General features: G+C 51.6%; 12 protein-coding genes across 12 annotated transcripts; 3 read left to right on the top strand and 9 right to left on the bottom strand.

The window, feature by feature from the left end:
• Window positions 1-85: 85 nt before the first annotated feature.
• Window positions 86-778, bottom strand: ASPVEDRAFT_139544 (carboxymuconolactone decarboxylase family protein; the record flags this gene model as incomplete). The annotated part of the gene is made up of 1 exon (XM_040807586.1): window positions 86-778. One exon carries the CDS (start codon window positions 776-778, stop codon window positions 86-88), a length of 693 nt encoding a protein of 230 aa, XP_040671980.1.
• A 518-nt stretch (window positions 779-1296) lies between these two features.
• Window positions 1297-2646, top strand: ASPVEDRAFT_139744 (iron-containing alcohol dehydrogenase; the record flags this gene model as incomplete). The annotated part of the gene is made up of 3 exons (XM_040807600.1): window positions 1297-1644; window positions 1692-2216; window positions 2275-2646. The coding sequence occupies 3 exons, from the start codon at window positions 1297-1299 to the stop codon at window positions 2644-2646; spliced, it is 1245 nt and encodes a 414-aa protein (XP_040671979.1).
• A 395-nt stretch (window positions 2647-3041) lies between these two features.
• Window positions 3042-3595, bottom strand: ASPVEDRAFT_75374 (uncharacterized protein; the record flags this gene model as incomplete). Its single annotated transcript, XM_040816297.1, has 2 exons — window positions 3042-3106; window positions 3142-3595. The coding sequence occupies 2 exons, from the start codon at window positions 3593-3595 to the stop codon at window positions 3042-3044; spliced, it is 519 nt and encodes a 172-aa protein (XP_040671978.1).
• A 430-nt stretch (window positions 3596-4025) lies between these two features.
• On the bottom strand, window positions 4026-5628 carry ASPVEDRAFT_875061 (uncharacterized protein; the record flags this gene model as incomplete). The annotated part of the gene is made up of 2 exons (XM_040818081.1): window positions 4026-5551; window positions 5573-5628. The coding sequence occupies 2 exons, from the start codon at window positions 5626-5628 to the stop codon at window positions 4063-4065; spliced, it is 1545 nt and encodes a 514-aa protein (XP_040671977.1). The 3' UTR covers window positions 4026-4062.
• Window positions 5629-6065: 437 nt separating this feature from the next.
• On the bottom strand, window positions 6066-7290 carry ASPVEDRAFT_32531 (alpha-hydroxy acid oxidase; the record flags this gene model as incomplete). The annotated part of the gene is made up of 3 exons (XM_040810614.1): window positions 6066-6218; window positions 6271-7154; window positions 7218-7290. 3 exons carry the CDS (start codon window positions 7288-7290, stop codon window positions 6066-6068), a joined length of 1110 nt encoding a protein of 369 aa, XP_040671976.1.
• Window positions 7291-7658: 368 nt separating this feature from the next.
• On the bottom strand, window positions 7659-8678 carry ASPVEDRAFT_87526 (ketopantoate reductase family protein; the record flags this gene model as incomplete). The annotated part of the gene is made up of 1 exon (XM_040818087.1): window positions 7659-8678. The coding sequence occupies one exon, from the start codon at window positions 8676-8678 to the stop codon at window positions 7659-7661; it is 1020 nt and encodes a 339-aa protein (XP_040671975.1).
• Window positions 8679-8823: 145 nt separating this feature from the next.
• ASPVEDRAFT_139904 (WD repeat protein) lies at window positions 8824-10245 on the top strand (the record flags this gene model as incomplete). The annotated part of the gene is made up of 1 exon (XM_040807610.1): window positions 8824-10245. One exon carries the CDS (start codon window positions 8824-8826, stop codon window positions 10243-10245), a length of 1422 nt encoding a protein of 473 aa, XP_040671974.1.
• Window positions 10246-10537: 292 nt separating this feature from the next.
• On the top strand, window positions 10538-12167 carry ASPVEDRAFT_314870 (DUF914 domain membrane protein). The gene is made up of 3 exons (XM_040810482.1): window positions 10538-10997; window positions 11053-11243; window positions 11294-12167. The coding sequence occupies exons 1-3, from the start codon at window positions 10786-10788 to the stop codon at window positions 12100-12102; spliced, it is 1212 nt and encodes a 403-aa protein (XP_040671973.1). The 5' UTR covers window positions 10538-10785; the 3' UTR covers window positions 12103-12167.
• Window positions 12168-12467: 300 nt separating this feature from the next.
• ASPVEDRAFT_87523 (beta-class carbonic anhydrase) lies at window positions 12468-13134 on the bottom strand (the record flags this gene model as incomplete). The annotated part of the gene is made up of 4 exons (XM_040818086.1): window positions 12468-12692; window positions 12756-12895; window positions 12954-12991; window positions 13049-13134. 4 exons carry the CDS (start codon window positions 13132-13134, stop codon window positions 12468-12470), a joined length of 489 nt encoding a protein of 162 aa, XP_040671972.1.
• Window positions 13135-13696: 562 nt separating this feature from the next.
• Window positions 13697-14977, bottom strand: ASPVEDRAFT_154278 (TauD/TfdA dioxygenase family protein; the record flags this gene model as incomplete). Its single annotated transcript, XM_040808401.1, has 4 exons — window positions 13697-13816; window positions 13878-14011; window positions 14068-14800; window positions 14852-14977. The coding sequence occupies 4 exons, from the start codon at window positions 14975-14977 to the stop codon at window positions 13697-13699; spliced, it is 1113 nt and encodes a 370-aa protein (XP_040671971.1).
• Window positions 14978-15670: 693 nt separating this feature from the next.
• On the bottom strand, window positions 15671-16212 carry ASPVEDRAFT_87521 (uncharacterized protein; the record flags this gene model as incomplete). The annotated part of the gene is made up of 3 exons (XM_040818085.1): window positions 15671-15838; window positions 15908-16102; window positions 16156-16212. The coding sequence occupies 3 exons, from the start codon at window positions 16210-16212 to the stop codon at window positions 15671-15673; spliced, it is 420 nt and encodes a 139-aa protein (XP_040671970.1).
• A 697-nt stretch (window positions 16213-16909) lies between these two features.
• On the bottom strand, window positions 16910-17599 carry ASPVEDRAFT_32524 (VOC family protein; the record flags this gene model as incomplete). The annotated part of the gene is made up of 1 exon (XM_040810613.1): window positions 16910-17599. The coding sequence occupies one exon, from the start codon at window positions 17597-17599 to the stop codon at window positions 16910-16912; it is 690 nt and encodes a 229-aa protein (XP_040671969.1).
• Between the last annotated feature and the right edge of the window lie 2344 nt (window positions 17600-19943).

Below are 19943 nucleotides of genomic sequence, written 5' to 3'. Positions count from 1 at the left end.
AGGGTGGCGTTTTGGTTATTGTAGTTTAGTGTTTGGAATTCTATTTATTGGGATATTTACAGGAATTTAAAATCAAATCCAAACATCACTTCAAACCCTCCACCAACTCATCAACACTTTTCATTTCACGCCCATTGTTTTCCCCAACATCCAGCGCAACCAGCACCCGACTCACACAGTTGTAGCAGGCAATCCCCGTAGTCAACTCCACAATTTCACGGTCCGAGAACCCCTCCTTCTGCAGCTGCGCAAAGGTCTCATCCTGCACCTTGACGGTCTGCGTCATCTCATCCGCATATCGAACAACCGCCTTCTGCTGCGCCGTCAACGCACTCTTAGCCAGCTCCTCCACAGCCGCAGCAACATCGCCCTGCGCTGTAGACGGCAGCACGCGCACGGCCTGTAGTTCCGCGGGCTGGATTCCGCCCTTCAGCGCAAGCGGGGCATGGGCGTTCCACTCGTAGATGGCGCCGGTTATCACGGCCACCCGAGAGACAGCGAGCTCGAGAAGACCCTGGTCAACGGTGGTCTTTGAGCGGATGGCGCCGACAAAGCTGTTCCAGCCGTCAGCAACGGGCGGGGAGTGCAGCAGGGATAGATCGAGGGGGATGAGTGGGCGCGGGGCGCGGCGGGCGGCAATGCGGGCGTAGATGTCGGCAGTCTCGGCGTCTGGGGTGGCCGGCTCGGAGGGGGCGTAGGGGAGGCGCATGGTGGATGGGCGGGTGGTAGATAGGAATCTAGGTAGAGGGACACTTCTGAATGTAGATTTGAGGTTCATGAAATAATTGATGAAGAGGAATTGGTTTTATCGAGGGTGTTGTACGTGATGCGGGGTCAGGTGGCGGGTAAATATTTACTCTCTCGCTTTTTCTTTTCCACTCTCCAACAATTGTCAAACAGGTGAGGAAGAAAGCACTCGAGATTTCAGAATCAGTGGAATCAGCGGAATGCAGCGCCGTTATCAGACTCAATAAGACCTCGTCAGGCTCAATCAGACGCAATCAGACCCATTGCGGATTTGTTCATGTCAACCCCGCATTGAGATGGAGTCGTAACCACCAGCATCGCAGCACCGCAACACACAACACCACGATGTCGGTATAAACAGTATCCCAGATCCAATAACGTGAATGATAACTAATCGACTTTTACATCGTCAGTTCCAGTATGCTTGGATGATTTCATGCGGCTCTCCACCAGCCCCACATCTCCACATCCGCATATAAGATGAAGTCACTCAACATCCCTCGCGCAGCGATCTAAGATCACTTTCCAGTGGTTCTATCCTCAATAACCATGGAGACTTTTCGCCCTGCCTTCGTCGACCGTCCTCGTCCTCTCCTCTCGTACGGCGTCCCTTTCCCCGAAGCCGTTGCTCGCCATGCTGTCAACACTTTCCACGCCCAGCGCGTCTATGTCATCAGCTCCGGATCCTTGGCCAAGAATACCGATTCACTTGATCAACTGGCCCAGGCCTTCGACAAACTCAAGATCTCGATCGTCGGCCGGCGGATTGGCATGAAGAGCCATACTCTATGGTCGGAAGTCCTCGAGATCACTGAAGATGCGCGACAATGTTCAGCCGACCTTATACTTACACTCGGCGGCGGGACACTGACGGACGGGGCGAAGGTGGTTTCATTTGTATGAACATCGCGCATATATCTTGAAGCCAGCACTGACACTAGCAGGCTCTCGCAAATGACGCGAAAACATTCGAGGATCTGGAAACCCTCTGCATGGGACCTAACCAGGAACGTCCTACAAACGACCCCGCCCCCTCGTCTGTTCCCATCGTTTCGGTGCCGACGACTCTTTCAGCAGGAGAGTACTCGAACTTCGCCGGCGCTACTAATGACCATACCCGCCGCAAACACTCCTTCCAGGCGCCGCTTCGCGGGCCGCAGTTGATCGTGCTCGACCCACAGCTCGTTGCATCCACAACTCCGGAATCCATCTGGCTCAGCACCGGCGTGCGCGCCGTGGACCACTGCGTTGAAACTTACTGTGCCACTGTAGGCACGACCGACGATACCGATTCGTTGGCGCTGAAGGCACTCGCGAAATTGGTCCCGGGGCTCGTGAGGTCACGCCATGACCCGAAGGGGGAAGACCTCGACGCGCGACTGACTTGTCAGCTCGGGTCTGTTGATGCCATGGCGGCATGTACCAGCGGGAGGGTTCAACTCGGTGCTAGTCACGGCATCGGACATCAGGTATGCCCCCCCTTTTTTTTTGTTATTATTGGTGTTCGAGGGGATTAACGACCTCCAGCTCGGCCCCCTCGGCGTTGGCCACGGTGAGACAAGCTGCATCCTCCTCCCAGCCGTATGCAAATACAACGCAAAATACAACGCCAACAATGAGCGCCAATCACGGTTGCGCGACTTCCTGCTCAAGCAGCCGATACTCGAGAAAGTGTCTGAATCTCGCGGGCTGAACAAGGAAACCGCCGACCTTGGCGATGTGCTGGATGCGCTTTTCCGAGAGCTCGGCATGCCGCGATCGCTTGGTGAGGTTGGTGTCGGACGGGACCAGCTGGATGGGCTGGCGCAGAACTCGTTGCATGACCGCTGGTGTCGGACGAACCCGGTTCCGTTGAATGAGAAGGCACAGGTGTTGGAGATCCTGGAGCAGGTGGTTTGATATTAGCTTAGATATATGTTGCTTATGTGCGCTATACATTGAATAAATGATTAAACTGTACAGTAAATGCAGTCGGATATAAAACTCATATATCGGAACGTTCAGTCCAGCCCACACCAATATCCATGCCCTTCAACCAGTCAAACAACCCAGTTTCGTGTCACAATACCCAAATGGACGACTATCACAAACGATCAAGCAGGGCACACCTCTTCGTCCTCGGATCCAACGACCGCCCGTCCCCATCAAACCCCATAAACGGCACATCCCCAAACCTCACCACCTTCCTTACCCACTTCATCGTATAATAAACACACCGATTCTCGCCAGCCCTCCGGGTATCAGTGCTATAGAACACCGCTTTTATCGGCACATTCTCCCTCCTCCGCAAGTATTCAATCAGCTTCGTCTGCACGGGCAGGAGAAACCGGCGCGGACGCACTGAGATCACACGGCTCCGCTTGGTATATTTGGTATGTTTATGGCCATACCCACAAGGAATCCTCGGATCGCAGTCATAGATGATAATACATTTCCCCAGCTCATTCCGTAGTTTCAGCACAGCGACGGCCCAGGCGTGCCAGGGGCGCGTGTCCCACTGTGAATCGCCTACCCACGACGCTGTCCAGGTGCTGAAGAATCCCAGCCAGCATGTCTTGTTGTGTTTGGGGCGCCGCCACCAGACGGGGTATGTATCTCGGTGGGTTATGTCGGGGAGGGAGGCGGCCCAGTTGGCCTTTTGCTGGCCGGTTGGGAAGGAGATTGGGTTTGGGTGGACGTTGGGGGCGTTGGGGTAGCGGTTGTACTTTCGTAGGTAGTGAGAGAGGCGTGGAGCGAGGATTTTGGGGTTTCGGGGGACTTTGAGTCGGGGTGGCTGTAGTTGTGGTGTTGCTGTTGAGAAGGGTTTATTCTGGTCGATTGGAGTGTGTGAAATGTCTGTGGTATTCATTCTGATAGAGTGGTGTGTTGCTGATATCGCTGGAGATGAGGCTGGGAATGGGTGATGCTTCCAACCAGATGTTGACTGTTGATGCGAGATGCAGGAAGCTTTCATTTAAAGTCTCAATCGAGGATATCCATTTTCTGAGTATGTGTTACATCTTGAGGGGATTGAAGCTATTTGGCGCATGAAGCCAGACAGTCGCATCACGTCGACAGCAGCCTATGCGCTCGGAGAAAACCAGGGTTGTATTCCTCCTGAAAATTCTTCCATAGTTCTAAGCGCATAGCAGCATATTGGGCTCTAGATCAATCCAGCCCTGGCGAGAAAGCTATGTCGCATTGTCGGTGTGATGAAGAGACTTAAGGCTTTGGCTGATACAACGGCAGTATTCATTCTGCTATAACACATCTCCATGTTAACATTTCTAGTATTATGCCACAAAGATTATTCCATTTACTTCTAAGACTCCATATTTAAGCTTCGCATGCAAAGCTGCTTGCCTTGTTTACATCTCCTCCCCGATACACCAGCTTCGAAGGATACGGACACAGGTTGCGCGACACAGTCTTCCCACTTTCATCCACAGTCGACGCAAACAGAACCTCCGGTGCCTCTCCCTTCTCAACCCAGGATACTAGAGCTCCCCATGGATTCGTCGGTACCGGCCCATACCCGCCGCTACAGTGCGCAGCCCCAGGCGCCAGAAACACGCGGTAGAACTCACTCGCGTCGACTCCACCCATTTCCTCCAAAAGAGCATCATAGAACAGTGTCGTTCCCGCGGGAGGTATATATTCATCCGCAAGGCCATGCCAGGTGAGTAACTTCGCACCGGACTTACGGAATCCCTTGAGATCCGGATGTAGCGTTCCAAACTGGGGCGTGAATTTCTCAACGGAGAGGGCAAATGCGTCTGTAAAATCTCGGTATGTCATGTCGGCAGCAGGGTAATTCGCATCCTGGAAGATGAAGTACTTCATCCAGGCCTCGGCGGCCTCGAAGGGCTTTGCCGTGATGGTGTCGTTGACTATCGCTGTGTTTGCGAGCCCGCTGAAGCTGGCGCCTGGTGGGATTCCATACCATAGCCTTTTCCCGCTCTCGTCTGCTGGGCCTTGCAGGCATTGACGGACGACTTCTGCGTGGTCTGAAGTGATTGTTATTGTTGTGTTTGTGTCGCTGCAGTCTATGGACTTTCCAACAAGCGTTGTCGGGTCGAAGTTGCATTTGTCTGGATCGTATGTAGATATCAGCCCATCCATAGCTCCGTCGAGATGATCACAGGCATTTACAATGGCAGCTTCATACGCATTGAAAACACACTGCGGGGGAGCAACAGAGTTCCCCATAACTACTGAGGGCCAAAAGTCCGCTGGAGAAGTCTGAGGTGTATGGATAGCCGGAGAGATAGCCAGAATCCCATCAAAGTCATCTGGATAGTACATGGCAGACAGGTACCCCTGACGCCCACCAGTAGAGCAGCCGTGGTAATACGAATAACGATGTTTAACCCCATAATACTCCCGGATAATGGCCTTACCAAGGACATTCATATCATGGATCGACCGATAGGCAAAATTGGTGAGCAGGGCCGTATGTGCAGAGCCGTCGGGTTTAAGCCCCCACGATCCTTCTGTTCGATTCACCGTGTCGTGAGCTAGACCGGCGTCGGTTGAGGCTGTTGCATAGCCAAGGGCTACGCCTGGACCCTGTCTAGATGCGAAATACCCTGCGATGAGGCCGCCTCCGCCTGTGGCGAGATAGTTTCCGTTCCAGTTGTCGACTGGAGGGAGCCAGATGGACATGATCACCAAGTCATCTTCGTTCGGGTGGGTTACGGTCAATGTGATATTGCAGAAATCTATAGCAGATACATTTGTTGGGGCAATGCTGGAGAGGTCATTCGTGGTGTAGTCCTCCACCTGGATAGCGCTTATAGATAGGATTTCGACATCGTGTATTCTCCTTGGTAGGTTGATGTTGCACCGTGACGATGCCTGGGCCAGCCCTAGCAGGATTGCGAGCACTGCAGAGACTAACATAGTGTGGCCTCTGAATAATTGGAAGTCTAAGACTCTGAATATGTATATACTGATGTCTTGTTTCTCATATACTCCAGACCCCGCGTCCACTCGGCTAAACTGCGGTGATCTCCAAGTTTCCTCGGTTATGACCCGTCCTTGAATGATATTATTTGTGGAAGTACCAAACATAGTGGATATTATTCTAGGGGAAAGAAAATATTGGGATATACTAGCTGACATGATTGGCCTGGGCCTCAAGTAGCATATGGATAGCGTGCGAGCTATATTTTGCCGCAACAAATAGAACCATGGCTAGGGCAACACACTTTAAATAAATCTACCGGTAATGCACCTTGCTTACGGTCATCACTTAGCAAGAGCCAGTCATTGTCCGACAGTCTGAGTACCCTACTTCTTGCTCCATTCTGTCTACCCCTTGTCATGCCGTACAGATGCTACAGTCTTGCTAAAGGCCCATCGGCCCGGACGACTGCCAGAGAGGCAGGGCCGATATCAGATATTGTTTTACAGCCCGTCAGTTGCATGCATCGCTTGAACTCATCGAACAGAATCTGTAGCATCAGTTCAACCCCCTTTTGGCCATCGTGCTGTTAAATATTAGTCAATTTGGGCTGCAATTGCTGGAATTATAAAACATACCGCAAGTCCCCAGAGCACCGGACGCCCAACCCAACAGCACTCAGCCCCCAGTGCCAGCGCCTTGAATATATCCGATCCAGACCGGATGCCTCCATCAACATGGATCCTAATCCGCCCTCGCGCAGCCTTCGCACAAGCAGGCAGAGCATCAAGGGTCGCAGGAGTCTCATCCAACTGTCTCCCGCCATGGTTACTGATAATGACGCCGTCACAGCCATACTCAATCGCCATTTCAACATCCTCCGGCGTGAGGACCCCCTTAATCCAAATCTCCATATTACTCACCCTACGCAGCCAGGGTATATCCACAGCCCAAGAATGCGAGTCCGAGTTCGACGCCGTAAACCCATCGTCATGCGATTGGCTCTGGATCCACTCCGACGACCGTTCGTACATCGGATAGCCCAGACCAGGCGGGGGTTTGAACCCATTCCGCCACTCGTTATACCGAACCCCCAGGACAGGGCTGTCGGCCGTGAGGAAGATCGCTTTGCACCCGGCAGCTTCGGCGCGGCGCACGATCCGCTCTTGCTTCGCTTTGTCGTTCATGATGTATAACTGCATGGCGTGGTTAATGGGCCGTACTTCCTTGGAGGCATTGGTGATTTGTTCGACGGGGTAATTCGCATATGAAGAAACGCCCATGTGTACGCCCATCTTCGCGCAGGCGCGGCTTGTTGCTAGTTCGCCGTCTGGATGGGCCATGGCTTGAATAACGGCTGGGGAGGCGCAGAGTGGGAATGAAATTTCATTGTCGAATAAGTGAATTTTTGTATTCACGTTTGATACGTCTTTCAGGACGCGCGGTAGCAGACGGTATTTACGGTAGGCGGCTGAGTTGTCGTGTAGGGTTACCTGGTTTGTGGCTCCGGCGTTGAAGAATTCTACACAGCAAGCGGCGGTATCTCAGTTTATGACTAGATATTTGCCTGGTCGATAATATATACCTTTTACCTGTCTGGGTAGGACACGTGAGGCTGCTTCTTCCAAGTCAGCTATCGACAGGATTTTATCAGTCATGGTGGCGTAATTGGGAGCTGAAGATGGTATGTTGAGCCTGAGCTATGGCGGGGTGTCGATATGCTGTCCATTTGTCGAGACCAGCAGTTCAAAAGGGCAGGTAGAGCCGATGCTAATCAGTCAAAGGCGCAGGAGTCTCAGCCAGTGACGATTCAGAATTCGTATCTAGTCGGAGTTTGTGCGACGTGGACGAGTCGGCGACAAGTGCGAGATGGAGGGGCTTTGTACACCAATCCAGGGTTTGAGAGTGATTGAATGGATGTTGAAGGCGTGTTGCCATGAACAAATTCGATGTACAGAAGTAGATGCCCCCAGCGCACGGGTATAGTTGACTTATTTATACTATATACCATAAAGAAGAAATCAAGCTATTGATGCATCTTCTCAGATCCCTTCGCGAGTACAAGCTGGGTCACCAACGAATTAGCCACGCAGTCAATGCCCAGCTCTTTACCACGCTTAACGACCCAGCCGTTTATATATTCGATCTCGGTACTCCGACCTTTGCGAATATCCTCGCGCATACTGCTTGAGTTCTGCGCCGTCTTCTCAGTCGTGTCTCTCGCGACAGCCTCGAGGGACTCGGCGGAAAAGGAGGATCGACCGGCTGGCAAGCTCTGGACTTCAGGGAGACTTTCAAAAACAGCAGAAACTTCTTCAAGAATGCGACGTCGCAGAGGTTGGATGTCCGCATTCTCGTTGATGCGTCCGTTTCGGACATCGAGTATGGCCGTCAATGGGTTGATTATGCAGTTCGTGGCCAGCTTCAATAATTGCATCTGAAGCAGGTCTGACCATTGCAGTTCTTCGCACCCAAGGACAGGCGATTTCAAGAGAATGCCCAACAGGACCCGGTGTTGAGAGCTCGAGGAGGGCTCGCTGCCTACAAGGCCGAGGGAAATACTGCCATTGGAACTGGCAAGGATGGCTTCGGTTGAAGACTTTAGGTAAACTCCAAGGCGCATGATGCCAAACACATAAGCTGGTCGCGTAGAGGCATCTGGGAAAAGGCTCTCGTTGAGCTTTTCAATCTGACCAAGGCCATTCTGAAGAAAACAAATAGTCGAGTGGGACCCAAGTCGATGTTTGATGGGCTCGAGTGCAGACACCGTCGCGGGTGCCTTGACCGTGATAATGAGATTGTAAATTGGATCTGAAAATGACGACGACCCAAGAAGCTCAGTGTCAAATCCTCCCCGCTCTTGCAGTTCGCCGTCGTCTCCTAGTCGCAGCCCCAGCTTCCCACCGGAGAGTTCATTATAAAGACTCGAACGGTGGACGAGCAGGGTGATGGGCGGTGGTTTCGATCCAGACAGCAGTGAATGGGCAACAAGAGTGCCAATGCTGCCTAGTCCCAAGATGTGAACACGGTGATTGGGGGCTGGCATGGTGAAGATGAAGACGGAGAATCCCCGCTGAAGAACGCCTGTATACAACACGATGACTAATCACATCTCGTCGTCCTCGTCTTCCTGTTACTGCTTCCTCCTCCCCTCATCGTCACGTCCAAACTTGCTCTGACAGCCTCCATGAATGAATGCATATCTCCTCAATCGGGCCGTCGGGTCCATTCCGCCATCCACATTCCACTCCGCGCAGTCAATCCGCCTGCTTCACGCCCTTGAACCCGCCCCCGGGATCCGCTTCTCCAGCACCAACTCCCAGTCCGCGAACGACGAAGGACGCGATACCAGCCCCGACGAGGTTTTCGCACACAGAGCTGGCGCGAACGTGCTAGCCATAGACCATTATGAAGGCCGCTTCATGGTCTCTGGTGGTGCCGACCCGTCGATTCACCTGTGGGATTTGGAGACGAGAGCCGCCGAGCTGAGTTACACGCACGAGCCCGTTGCCTCTATCTCCAGGTTCTCCCACGACGACGCGCATACGCACGCCATTACATCTGCCTCCATATACCCCTTCGATCCCACCCCGTCTACAATCCTCACCACCTCCCACGACGGAACTCTGAAGCTCTCGGCGCTGGAACCGGCAGCAATCACCCCTGTTCATACATTTAAGCTCGACTGTACCCCCTACACCCATTCATTGTCCTCGCATCCCGGTTCTCCTCTACTCGTCGCTGTTGGAACATCCGAAAAACCGGTTCGATTGCTCGACCTCCGCTCCGGGTTGTCTACGCATGGTCTCCCTGGTCACAGCTCAGGTGTCCTCTCCGTGTCCTGGGCTCCCCATCGTCCACACATCCTCGCTTCGGCTTCCACCGATAACCGCGTCATCCTATTCGATATCCGTCGCGCGGGACACAACGCCGCGATTGCGACCCTTGACATGGACGACGCGGTGGGCCTCGTTCCATCCCAGAACACCCCGGGCTCGTATCATAGCCGCCCCGCATTTTTGCCCCATGCTCGAGCGCACAATGGAGCCGTGACGGGGGTGCGATGGACTTCAGATGGAACATACCTGGTAACCGCCGGTCAGGACGCGCGGATTCGTGTATGGGAAGCTGCAACGGGTGCCAACACGCTTGTCCATTTCGGCCCGCGCATTCAAAACACTTCCTCTGCGCACTTGGCCGAAAGGGCGCCGTTGATTGTACCCCATCGCCATATGGGTTTCGGCCATGAAACGCTACTCTGGGCAAATTACAGCGACTCGGAAGACCGAGGTGAAATATTCCTCCTGGGCCTGCGCGAGGGGTCCTTTATCAAGCGTCTCCGAGTCCCGGGCCTTATGGCGCGCAGAACTCACGCGCAGGGGCGCTCCAACGCGCTCAGCGCCGCGCGTATTAACTCATTGGCATGGCGAGGGAATGGTGCGTCTGGCGAGGGCATCGAGGTCTTTTCAGCGCATGGCGACGGGACACTGAGGACGTGGGTTTCGCGAGAATCAGAAGAGGCGCCAACTGAAGCTGAAGAGATGGAGCAGGCTGACCGCAAGCGTAAACGGGATGTACTCGAAGAGATCTACCAGGGCTTCATGTCAGTCTAGATATCAACAAAGCATGGATTCTGCCCCACGACGCCGCCTTTGAATCTTGTTGAGTAGTGACGATTTTGCCACGCCGGATCGAGCTGGAAATTTCACCCGATCAGACCAGCTGCCAGCACGAGCATTGACGATTGGGCACCTGTCGGAGACCCCCGACAATCTCCACCTTCCATGCAAGGTTTTGACAAGCGCAAAAAGGGTGGCTCAAATCAACGCACCTGATTGGGACGAGCAGACCCCCACGATGTCCGGCCTCGTTTAGATCTCAAGCCCAGACCTGCCGTTGCCCAATGAGGAATCTCGTCCGGCCCGCCGCCTCGAGTCTGTTCACATCTGCGACTTTTCTGCCTCCGCTCGCTCTTTGCTTTTTTCCTGCTGCAACATCCCACTTCTTCACCTGGGAATTCTTACCAGACCGCAGGCGAGCGACTTCAGGGAGTTTTGCGCTCGTTCAGGTCAGAAAGCTCCCGGCATAATCTGGCTGTCTCTTGCGTCGCTTGATTCCCCGCAGTTCCCACCGACGATCAACGATTCCTCGCCATGTCCGATAACAAGAACAAGCAGCAGCCCACGGTCGAGACGACTGTCACTGGCCCCGATGGTGGAAGGCCATCGACTGTGACATCCGCCGATGCCAGTCCGTCAGAATCGGACCCTGTTCCAGAAACAGCAGCAGACCAAATCGACGATGGAAAGAAAGGGTTCTTTGCGTACTTTAAAACCAAGGAATTCTACATAACTCTAATTCTGGGGTGAGAATTCACGATCGGTTTTGTCATTTACCATAGCTAACCCAGTTTTTTCCAGGCAATTTCTTGCAATCACAAACACCGGTACCAACACATTCAACCAGATGCTGGCGGACAAGCAAACCGAGATCCCGGCTTTCCAGACATTCTTCAACTACTGCCTTATCAACATTATCTTCACTTCCTATACCCTCTACAAGTATGGCATCAAGGGCTGGTTCCAGATGCTATGGAAGAACTGGTGGAAATGTGAGTTTCCATACGTATGTCGCATCCTTAACAGTGTCTAACTCGTGCAGATGTCATTCTATCTTTCTGCGATGTCGAGGGCAACTACTTTATGGTCCTCGCGTACCAGTACACCACCATGATGAGTGCCCAGTTGATCAATTTCTGGGCTATCGTCATTGTGGTCCTGGCGTCTTTCATATTCCTCCGCGTCCGCTATCACATTTCCCAGATTATCGGTATCCTAATCTGTATCGGCGGTATGGGCGTGTTGATTGCGTCCGATCACATCCAGGGCACGAATGGTGGAGATATTTCCCGAGGAAACCAGATCAAGGGCGACCTTTTCGCCTTACTGGGAGCCACCTTCTACGGGCTGGCCAACACCGGTGAGGAGTATTTTGTCAGTACCGCTCCTGTTTACGAGGTAATCGGCCAGATGGGCTTCTTCGGCATGATCATCAACGGTGTACAAGCTGGTATCTTCGACCGCGACTCCATCAAAAACGCGCACTGGGACGGTCAAGTGGGCGGGTATTTAGCTGGCTACACTCTGTGCCTGTCAATATTCTATTCTACAGCGCCGCTCCTGTTCCGTCTCGCGTCAGCTGCCTTCTTCAACATCTCTCTCCTCACTATGAACTTCTGGGGTGTGATCATCGGCATTGAAGTCTTCAAATACAGTGTGCACTGGATGTACCCAATCGCGTTCGTTCTCATTATTATCGGCCAGCTCATCTACTACCTTGGTCGCAAAGTTCTGGGCGAAGCTCGCAAGCCTTGGCTTGGCCGGAACCAGGAGCGCGGGTTTGCTGGTATTTTCACTGCGAAACGCAAAATCGAAGCCAATGCAGCGGCGTTGCGTACCTCCGCAGCCTGATCGTGAGCCGCCTTCGCACCGTGTCTGTTATAACATCTCGGTCAGACGGTGTCAAGGTAGCCGCTGCGTTTGGTCTTGAATTTCTCATTTAATATATAGTGTATAATCAAATCGACGATCTAGTGGCTTTCTACCCTTTCTCACAGCATTCTAGTACTCTAACAGCAACCGGGAACAATCGTAGAAGCTTCCTTACGCGGAATCTAGTAGAAATCCTGATCTGATCATTATAATTCATTCACGCTCAAAACTACAGCCACAACAGACACTCCCCCATCTACCCAACACCATCGCTACAACCCACCCGCCATCCCAGACTCCATATCAACAACAACACAAAGAACTAACCTAATTCCAACCCCAAACTACTCGACTTTCACGATCTTCCCCGACTCAACTTCATAGATATAGCCCGTAACCGGCACATCCAACACCAACGGATTCTCCTTGACAAGCTGTACATCATCCAAAACACTCTTCCTCAGATCCGAGAACGGGAGAAAGGCAATATGATCTGCATTCTGCTGAATCTCGTCCCGGATCTTCGTGCGGATGACATCGTCGGTGAATGTGAGCATCCCGCAGTCCGTCTGCACAATCATTTAGTATCCACTCGTGCTGCTAGTTAAGCGAATTAAGCTGGGTCAACGTACGTGGTGCACAATTACTATCTCCCGCGTCCCAAGTAGCTGCTGCGAGATGACGATGCTGCGCAGCGCATCGGTGACTCGTCCGCCGGCGTTGCGGATGACGTGGGCGTCGCCTTCTTCAAGCCCTAGAGCGCGCGCGGTATCTGGGAATTAGATCATGGTCAGCGTTGATCTCGAGTACTGGAGTTTCTTTCTACATACCCAGTCGTGCGTCCATGCAGGCTACAACTGCGACCTTGCTATCCATTGACTAGTTAGAAGTTGCCTGGTGGATGGGATGGGAGGTGGGAACGTACCGCTGAGGTGGCAGCTGCAAATCCCCTTTCGTAAACGACGCGGCGTAGTTTGCGTTCGCGGCTTCGAATTCCTTTGCGACGGACATTTTCTTCGTCAAGAGCAGTCGAGCAGTCGGATTATGACTATCTTGTTAAGGTGGTGGTTGTTGGTAGCAGTAATGGTATACAATCACAAAAGCGAGAGTGAACTCGATCTGCCTCTTCCTTTTGTGCTTGCCAACGCTGCCGTTGCCATCTGGAGGCTTATTGCGTGCTGACGTTTGCAGGTATGATGCACCAACCAGGAACTCGTTCGTGAAGCAGTTGGTGGAATGGATGCTGCGGTTCGCGATCTTATCACAGGACTCGCAATTTACCCCGCTGATGGTTTCATCATGCTGATTGTAGTAACTCCAGCCCGACCCGTGTAGTTTCTGTGGACTAGTAGGAGTATTAGTCGTGGTTTGGACTGTTATGGCAAGAGTTTGTCGGTATTGATGCCAGCATTCTGTCAATGCCTAGCCCTAATACGTCACATCGATGCAGTTCGTACAACTCCCACGAATGGAAGATAAAGACTACTGGGGGGAAAACTGCTTTAAAGGTCAAATTATAAATTGGTTAGTTACTATTCAATGATATCTCAAACATCACAATCTGATAGATCTTCTACTCCTCCGGGACGTAAGGCGTCTCATACGGCCGTTCAGCCTGCGGTGTAATCCGCGCCAGATGGCGACGCTCCCCAGTTGTCCAGTCGACAATGGCAGAGTGTGCAGTAACGCGGTTCTATTTCGTCAGTGTCCGCCGTTGATTTCATAATAGGAAGAGGAAAGCAAAGGGAACTCACATCCCAAACAACAACAGTCCCAGGTGCCCATCTCACTCTCGCCTGGTAATCAATGCCTCGACCGATATGGTTCAGCAAGAACCCTAATAGAGCGTCACTTTCTTCCTTCTTCAGCCCAACAATACTCCGAGTAACTATCATCACAATCAGCAAGATACCCAATGACAATAGAAGGATAAAAAAAGCTTACAGCCCCCATTAACAAACAACGCCTTCTCCCCCGTCGCCGGATGCGTTCTCACAATCGGATGCTCATTCTTCACCGGATCCCTCCTAACCACGCCTCCCCGCTGCCGACTAAACTCCGCCTGCTCAAACCCACTATGCACAGCCTTAAGCCCATGCAGCCTCTCCTTAATCGCCGGCGAGAGCCGGTTATAAGCCTCGACCTGGTTCACAAATGCCGTATCCCCACCGACTTCGGGAGTGTCGAGGATATACAAGAACGTTGTCCCCGGCGGCTGCTGCTCATATGTGACATCGGAGTGCCAGGCAACTGTGCTGTTCTTCTCCGCGAAAAATGCGTCCTGTTCGCCCTTGTTGCCCTTGCGGTGGACGAGGTGGATCTGTGGGTATCCGTCTGGTGCGCCGGAGGTAGGATGGATGTGGTGTCGTCCGAAGTAGCCGCCGAAGTCGAGGGCGTCCTGGATGGGGAGGGAGGCGAGGTCTTGGTCGCGGAAGGCGACGACCTTGCGCTGGGCGACGAGGAGGGCGAGTTGGTCTTTGCCTTTGGATGAGAGTTTGGAGAGCTGCACGCCGGTGACTTCGGAGCCTGTTGTTGGGGTGAGTTTCTGGATTTTGGAGCCGGGGCCGAGCAGGTCGGAGAAGGAGGGGTCGGCGTCGAGGCCGTGCTCGGTGTGCGTGAAGGGTTCGAGAGGGGGGTATTTCTCGGAGTGGTCCCAGATTGGGAGGTAGTTGGGGAACTATACTGTTAGATTAAATAGAGCTGGCAGTGGATGGAATCAGGCACTTACGCTGGCGGTGGTGGTTCCTCCTTCTTCGTCGATGGCTCGTCGGATCTTGGGCTTTGTCTCGACGGTGTCTGTCTTGACTGGCACGACGACGTCGGCTTTGGGGGATTCAGCAATAGAGGGGGCCATTATGAGATACAAGGTTTGTATAGTAGTTGCAGGGTCTCAGTAGAGGACTGGGTTCGACCTCCGAGCGAAGATCTAACTATATATATATACATATACATCCACCCCGCCTTACACCATCCCAACTCCAGATCGCGTGGATCAGTCAGACCATCGTCGGTGATAATCTTCTGGCATCGGCTGTCGGCGATAGTGTCGGATCGACCGTAGCGGGAGTGTGGATGACACCATCTCCAGCAAGGATTGCGGGCTGCCGAACGCCGGTCTGCCAGCAAGGGCGCGCCATGTGGTCACTACGTGCTATACACCATAATAACAACATATTCGCCATGGTAGGTTACAGTGTGAGGCTATTAGTAGTTTGGAGGCAACAAACCTGCACGAACGAAGGGTTCCCCATTGGGAAGGAGGTAGGGCTATATATCTGCCTCAGGCAGGAACCAGCTTACAATCTACAGCAGAGCAAGAGACTTGTGGCGGTTATACAATGTATTGTCAATAGCATTCACACAGTAATTATTCAAAAGGTCTGTTTAGTTGCCTGTCACGACACCTAACCATCCCCAACACAACAAAGAATCACACAAAGATAAAGAAACATGGTCAAGCAATAGTACGTTGAATACGTATCACCCTCCCACAAGAATAGTACCACGACATCACACCAGAATGATGGAATCAAAAGCCGCGGCCTAACTAGTACTTGCATGTATCATCCTCCTGGACAATAAGCTGGTATCCATCAGGGTGGTCAACAACGCCACCAGAAACCTTTTTGCCGTCGTACTCTTCAGTACAATCATTCAATATCACGTTCATGGTGTTGGCAACGTTTTGCAGGGAAGGGCGAATGGTTTGTTTGCCCTATATTAGACACCCACGTTAGTATATATATATATAAAAAAAAAGAAGGTATATAACAGGTTTACTCACGATATTGCATGCTCGGACGCTGATGGCCAAGTCCTTGACGCAGGCGATATAAACGCAGCTGTTGGGATGGATAACTTCGTTTATCCATGTGCCTGCTTCCTTCGCGATGGCAATCCGCTTGTTGACATAACGGATGATGGTTTCGAGATCGTTTTTCTCGGGGTGCAGGGCCTTTCCCCAGCAGTTGACAGTATGCTATTGGGCAGTTAGCAAAGAATTTCTTTGTGGTTGGACTCGGTAATACGCACAGCAGATGTCATGGCCGCGAAGGGGGCAGCAAAGAGAGTGATAAGACTGAGACGCATTTTGATCACAAGTTGCTCGTGTTGATCGATATCTTGATAGAGTCAGTTCTGAGGTGGAAGGAAATGCTTAGAGGTGAAGGAAGTCAAGGTTAGAGAGACTTCAACAGGGTATTTATGTTGTTCGGTATCTCACCATGAGACGGTATCTGTGAATATGCAAGTGTATAAGAACGAGGCAGCAGGGTGGTTGAAAGATACTGCATGACTGAATCAACAACCCTAGAATAGGTAGTCATTCACACCTTACTCGGGTAGACAAGGCCAGAATCGACAATAACAATTCAGCTGTTGACTAGTGTACATATATTGAGCAAGAAAATAGCTCTGTGTAAGAATTACCATGTGAGCAGCAGAAATTCACATATTCCCTCAATACTTTGATACTTGGCAGAGATCACAACGAATGTGGTAAATACAGGCATTATACTTGCCATTCACTTTGAATCCTTAATACAGTTAGATCTTTTAGGAGGCTCTAGACAAACAAGAACTGTGGATTGGGTTCAAATCTACCAACATGTCTAGATAACTTAAGTCTTCCTTGGGTATACCAAAACACGTCTTTCGTGCGAATCTAATAGACAGTATGGTCCAATTGTCTAGCCTAATAATGAGTGCTATAAGTAGCTATTCCTGATATGTCTTTTACCGTCAACATAAAAGACTCCATTCTGAAATTATATCCAATTCAACAAATCTAAAAGCCGTTCTGCTCAATGACTTCCAACAGATTCCCATCCGGATCCTCAATAAACACAACATTCCCAAAGTCCGTCGTCTGCAACCCCTTCACCAACTCCTCCACCTCTGTTTGATTACTCGTCGACTCGGGCCCAATATTAAACGACACAGCGACATCGCTATCTCCAGCCAGCGTATCAACACCCCTCTTCTTCACAATCTTCACCCCATGCCTTTCGAACCAGTTCTCCGCCTCCTGCAAATCCGGAACAACAAGGCCTAGATTCGACAACGTCGTCGTCCGCTCTGTTGGCACAGCCGCTGCACTCTCACTCGCACTGAAATGAAGCAACTTGATCATTCCGCCAGCATTGTTCTTGATTCGGCGCAACTCCTCTCCCGTTTGGAAGCCCGTCCCGTTCCGACCGCCCTGGGAAAATCCCATGTACGTTAGGCTGAAGTGGTCGGTATAATCGATTGTAAAGATGTGGCGCATGCCAAGGACGGAGCCATAAAAGGCTTTGCTTGCGGTGAGGTTTCGCACGTTGAGGCCGGTGTGATTTATCCAGAAGCCCTTGGTTGCCTCTGATGCGGGCCCGTCTGCACCGGGATGGAACCCAGGGGGGAAGTCTTGGGCCGATGTTGGGTAGAGGAACTGGAAAGATAGAAAGAGTGTGGTGAAGAGGGAATGATGTAGAGCGACCATTTTGATCTGTCTGGTTTGCAAGAAACAAAACTCTGGGATTGATATCTGGTGCTATTTATCTACAAGGGACTTCTGCTGGTTGCCCTAATTGGGATGCATTTGGCGCGTTGGACTTGGCAACGAGGCTGACTCGGATCTCAATCCATGTAGGGAAAGCAGACTCTTCAATTAAAGCTGCTGGTGAGATCTAGGAAATTATAATATACTCCAGGCTTCTTCACACCAACCCTGTACCTAGCCCAGCCGCGCATAATGTTACCCAATGCAAGCAACGCCGCAGAGGCAGAGCCAATCCCGCTCCCTCCACTGCCCTTCAGCACTGTAAGAATGATCAATGCACAAGGCCCCCACGCCGATTCCTATATGAAGCATGCTATTATTATAAGCATAATATTTATAAATCTTAAGTACAGCTTAAATGGCCACCTCATCTACTCCTTTCTCTCTAAACAAACAATAACTGTAGACTGGGCTCAAAATCCATCAACATTTCTAGGGAGCTCAAGTCTTCGAGGAGAATATTCAAACACATCTTTCGTGCGAATCTAGATAGATATAATAGACCATATGATCCAAACGTTTAGTCTAGTAATCACCATCCTGAAAATCACCAACGCTTAACAACTTTCCATCTAGAATGTTTCCAAGGTGCGTTTTGTCAATTTCTTGGCCATCTCTTCTGATCTGGGACATGAGCACTTTAAGGAATTTGACCAGGCTGGACTTGAGATACCTCTGCCTGGTCAGATTTGACTAGATGATGAAATGCCATAAACAGGTCATCATCTCTAAGGCCTGCATAGTAGTAGCTCAAACAAGCCAATACAACAACCACATCCGGGTGGCTGAATCCAGATCGTGGAGCAGGATTGTCTTTGGCGCAGTAGGGAATGGAAAACTTGGTTGGCGGTTTCCTGGTCTCGTGGGGTTCGTATAGCCCACAAACCCAGAGACTACCCACATTCGTTCTCATTCAGAGGCTCTGGCAGCACGCCCAGGTGGCAATCCAGCCCTCTGGGACATTCTGTTCGAGGCACAAGTGACAGTCCGGAATATGGGGGCGACGTCTGGTGCCACTGTTGCGCAACTCTACGTTTCCTTCCCCAGCGAGGTTTCAGAGCCTCCGCGCCAGTTACGTGGGTTTGAAAAGACCTACCTTGCACCCGGCGAAGGGCTACACGGCTACCTTTCCGCTGATGCGCCGGGATCTGAGTTACTGGAATGTCACACAGCAGGAGTGGCTTATACCCGCGGGTGAGTTTGTTTTGAATGCCGGATTCAGTAGCCGGGATCTACATGATTCGGTGACGTTTTGTCCTGTGGCTTGATTGCGTTGGAACCCGAGTGCCGCCTAGGTGAGATTAGGGTGAGAAGTGACTAGACACAGGGCAGACATCGGCAGTGGCCAGGTTGAGGATGAAGACTGTGCTATATCTGGGATATCGTCGTAGAAGTTGGGTTCTTTGATTCAATGGTTTCTTCACGCAGGTAGATTGGATGTTGTCCGTAGATAGAGCCACCTCGTATCTGACAATTTCGAGCAATTAAACACCAGTTGCAAACCATCAGAAGAGACCATGACCAGCATTATCATAGATCCCTCATCTACACCAACCAAGGTTAACGGCGGCATAGTTTATACACACGCATGCCAGGACGTACATAGCGCTTGTCTTGTAATACAAAGGGGGTATACTTAGTGACACCCTCAGCTGCGTCATCGCTTTTTCGCTACAAAACTTGATATTCTTGCTTCCGCGGTCCCTCGCATGTTGACTTAGCTTGATATGCCAGTCCACTGCTGATCATACCAGACACTTTATGCAGGGCTGTTAATTTTATACCTCGCGACCCACCGTCAAAGCGAAGCTCTGTACGCACTCGTCCAGGGCGACCAGTTCCAACAAGCACATTCTGATCAATCCATTGCTAGGCTGAACATCCTCAACTGGCCATGTTTGAGGCAAACACGCTTTCGCGATCGCCGAGTCCAGACATGAGACTGATAGCACACAAGGCAAGAAAAAACCGGAGTATATAAATAAAAACTGGAGCCGCGCGAATAACCGCCCCGGCTGTTCTCGGGACGCGCCACAACTCCGAGCTCTCACCAGCCACAGCACCGAATTTAGCCGAGAATATTCTGCAACGGAGGCTGCTGATTGGCCATATCCCACAATGTGGTGTGGCTGCATCTAACGGCCGATGTGCTGCGGAAAAGAATGGAGATTTTTGTATTGTCGGCTTCACGATAAGGACCCATTTGGTGGCACTGTGGGCTTGTAGTTCCGGCACCCGAGTCAAGATGGGACGATGGGAGCGAAAAATTTGCTGGCGTTGACTG

The sequence above is a fragment of the Aspergillus versicolor genome (assembly GCF_001890125.1).
Source record: "Aspergillus versicolor CBS 583.65 unplaced genomic scaffold ASPVEscaffold_10, whole genome shotgun sequence".
Classification (NCBI taxonomy): domain Eukaryota; kingdom Fungi; phylum Ascomycota; class Eurotiomycetes; order Eurotiales; family Aspergillaceae; genus Aspergillus; species Aspergillus versicolor.
Note: the sequence above shows the minus strand (reverse complement) of the source record. Positions and strands in the feature narration are given on the sequence as shown.

Excerpts from the sequence above, each read along its gene's own strand:
- ASPVEDRAFT_314870 (XM_040810482.1), top strand. The coding sequence starts at position 10,786 with ATGTCCGATAACAAGAACAAGCAGCAGCCCACGGTCGAGACGACTGTC. Across the intron at positions 10,998-11,052 it reads TACATAACTCTAATTCTGGG|GCAATTTCTTGCAATCACAA; the intron begins GTGAGAATTCAC and ends AGTTTTTTCCAG. Across the intron at positions 11,244-11,293 it reads ATGGAAGAACTGGTGGAAAT|ATGTCATTCTATCTTTCTGC; the intron begins GTGAGTTTCCAT and ends TAACTCGTGCAG.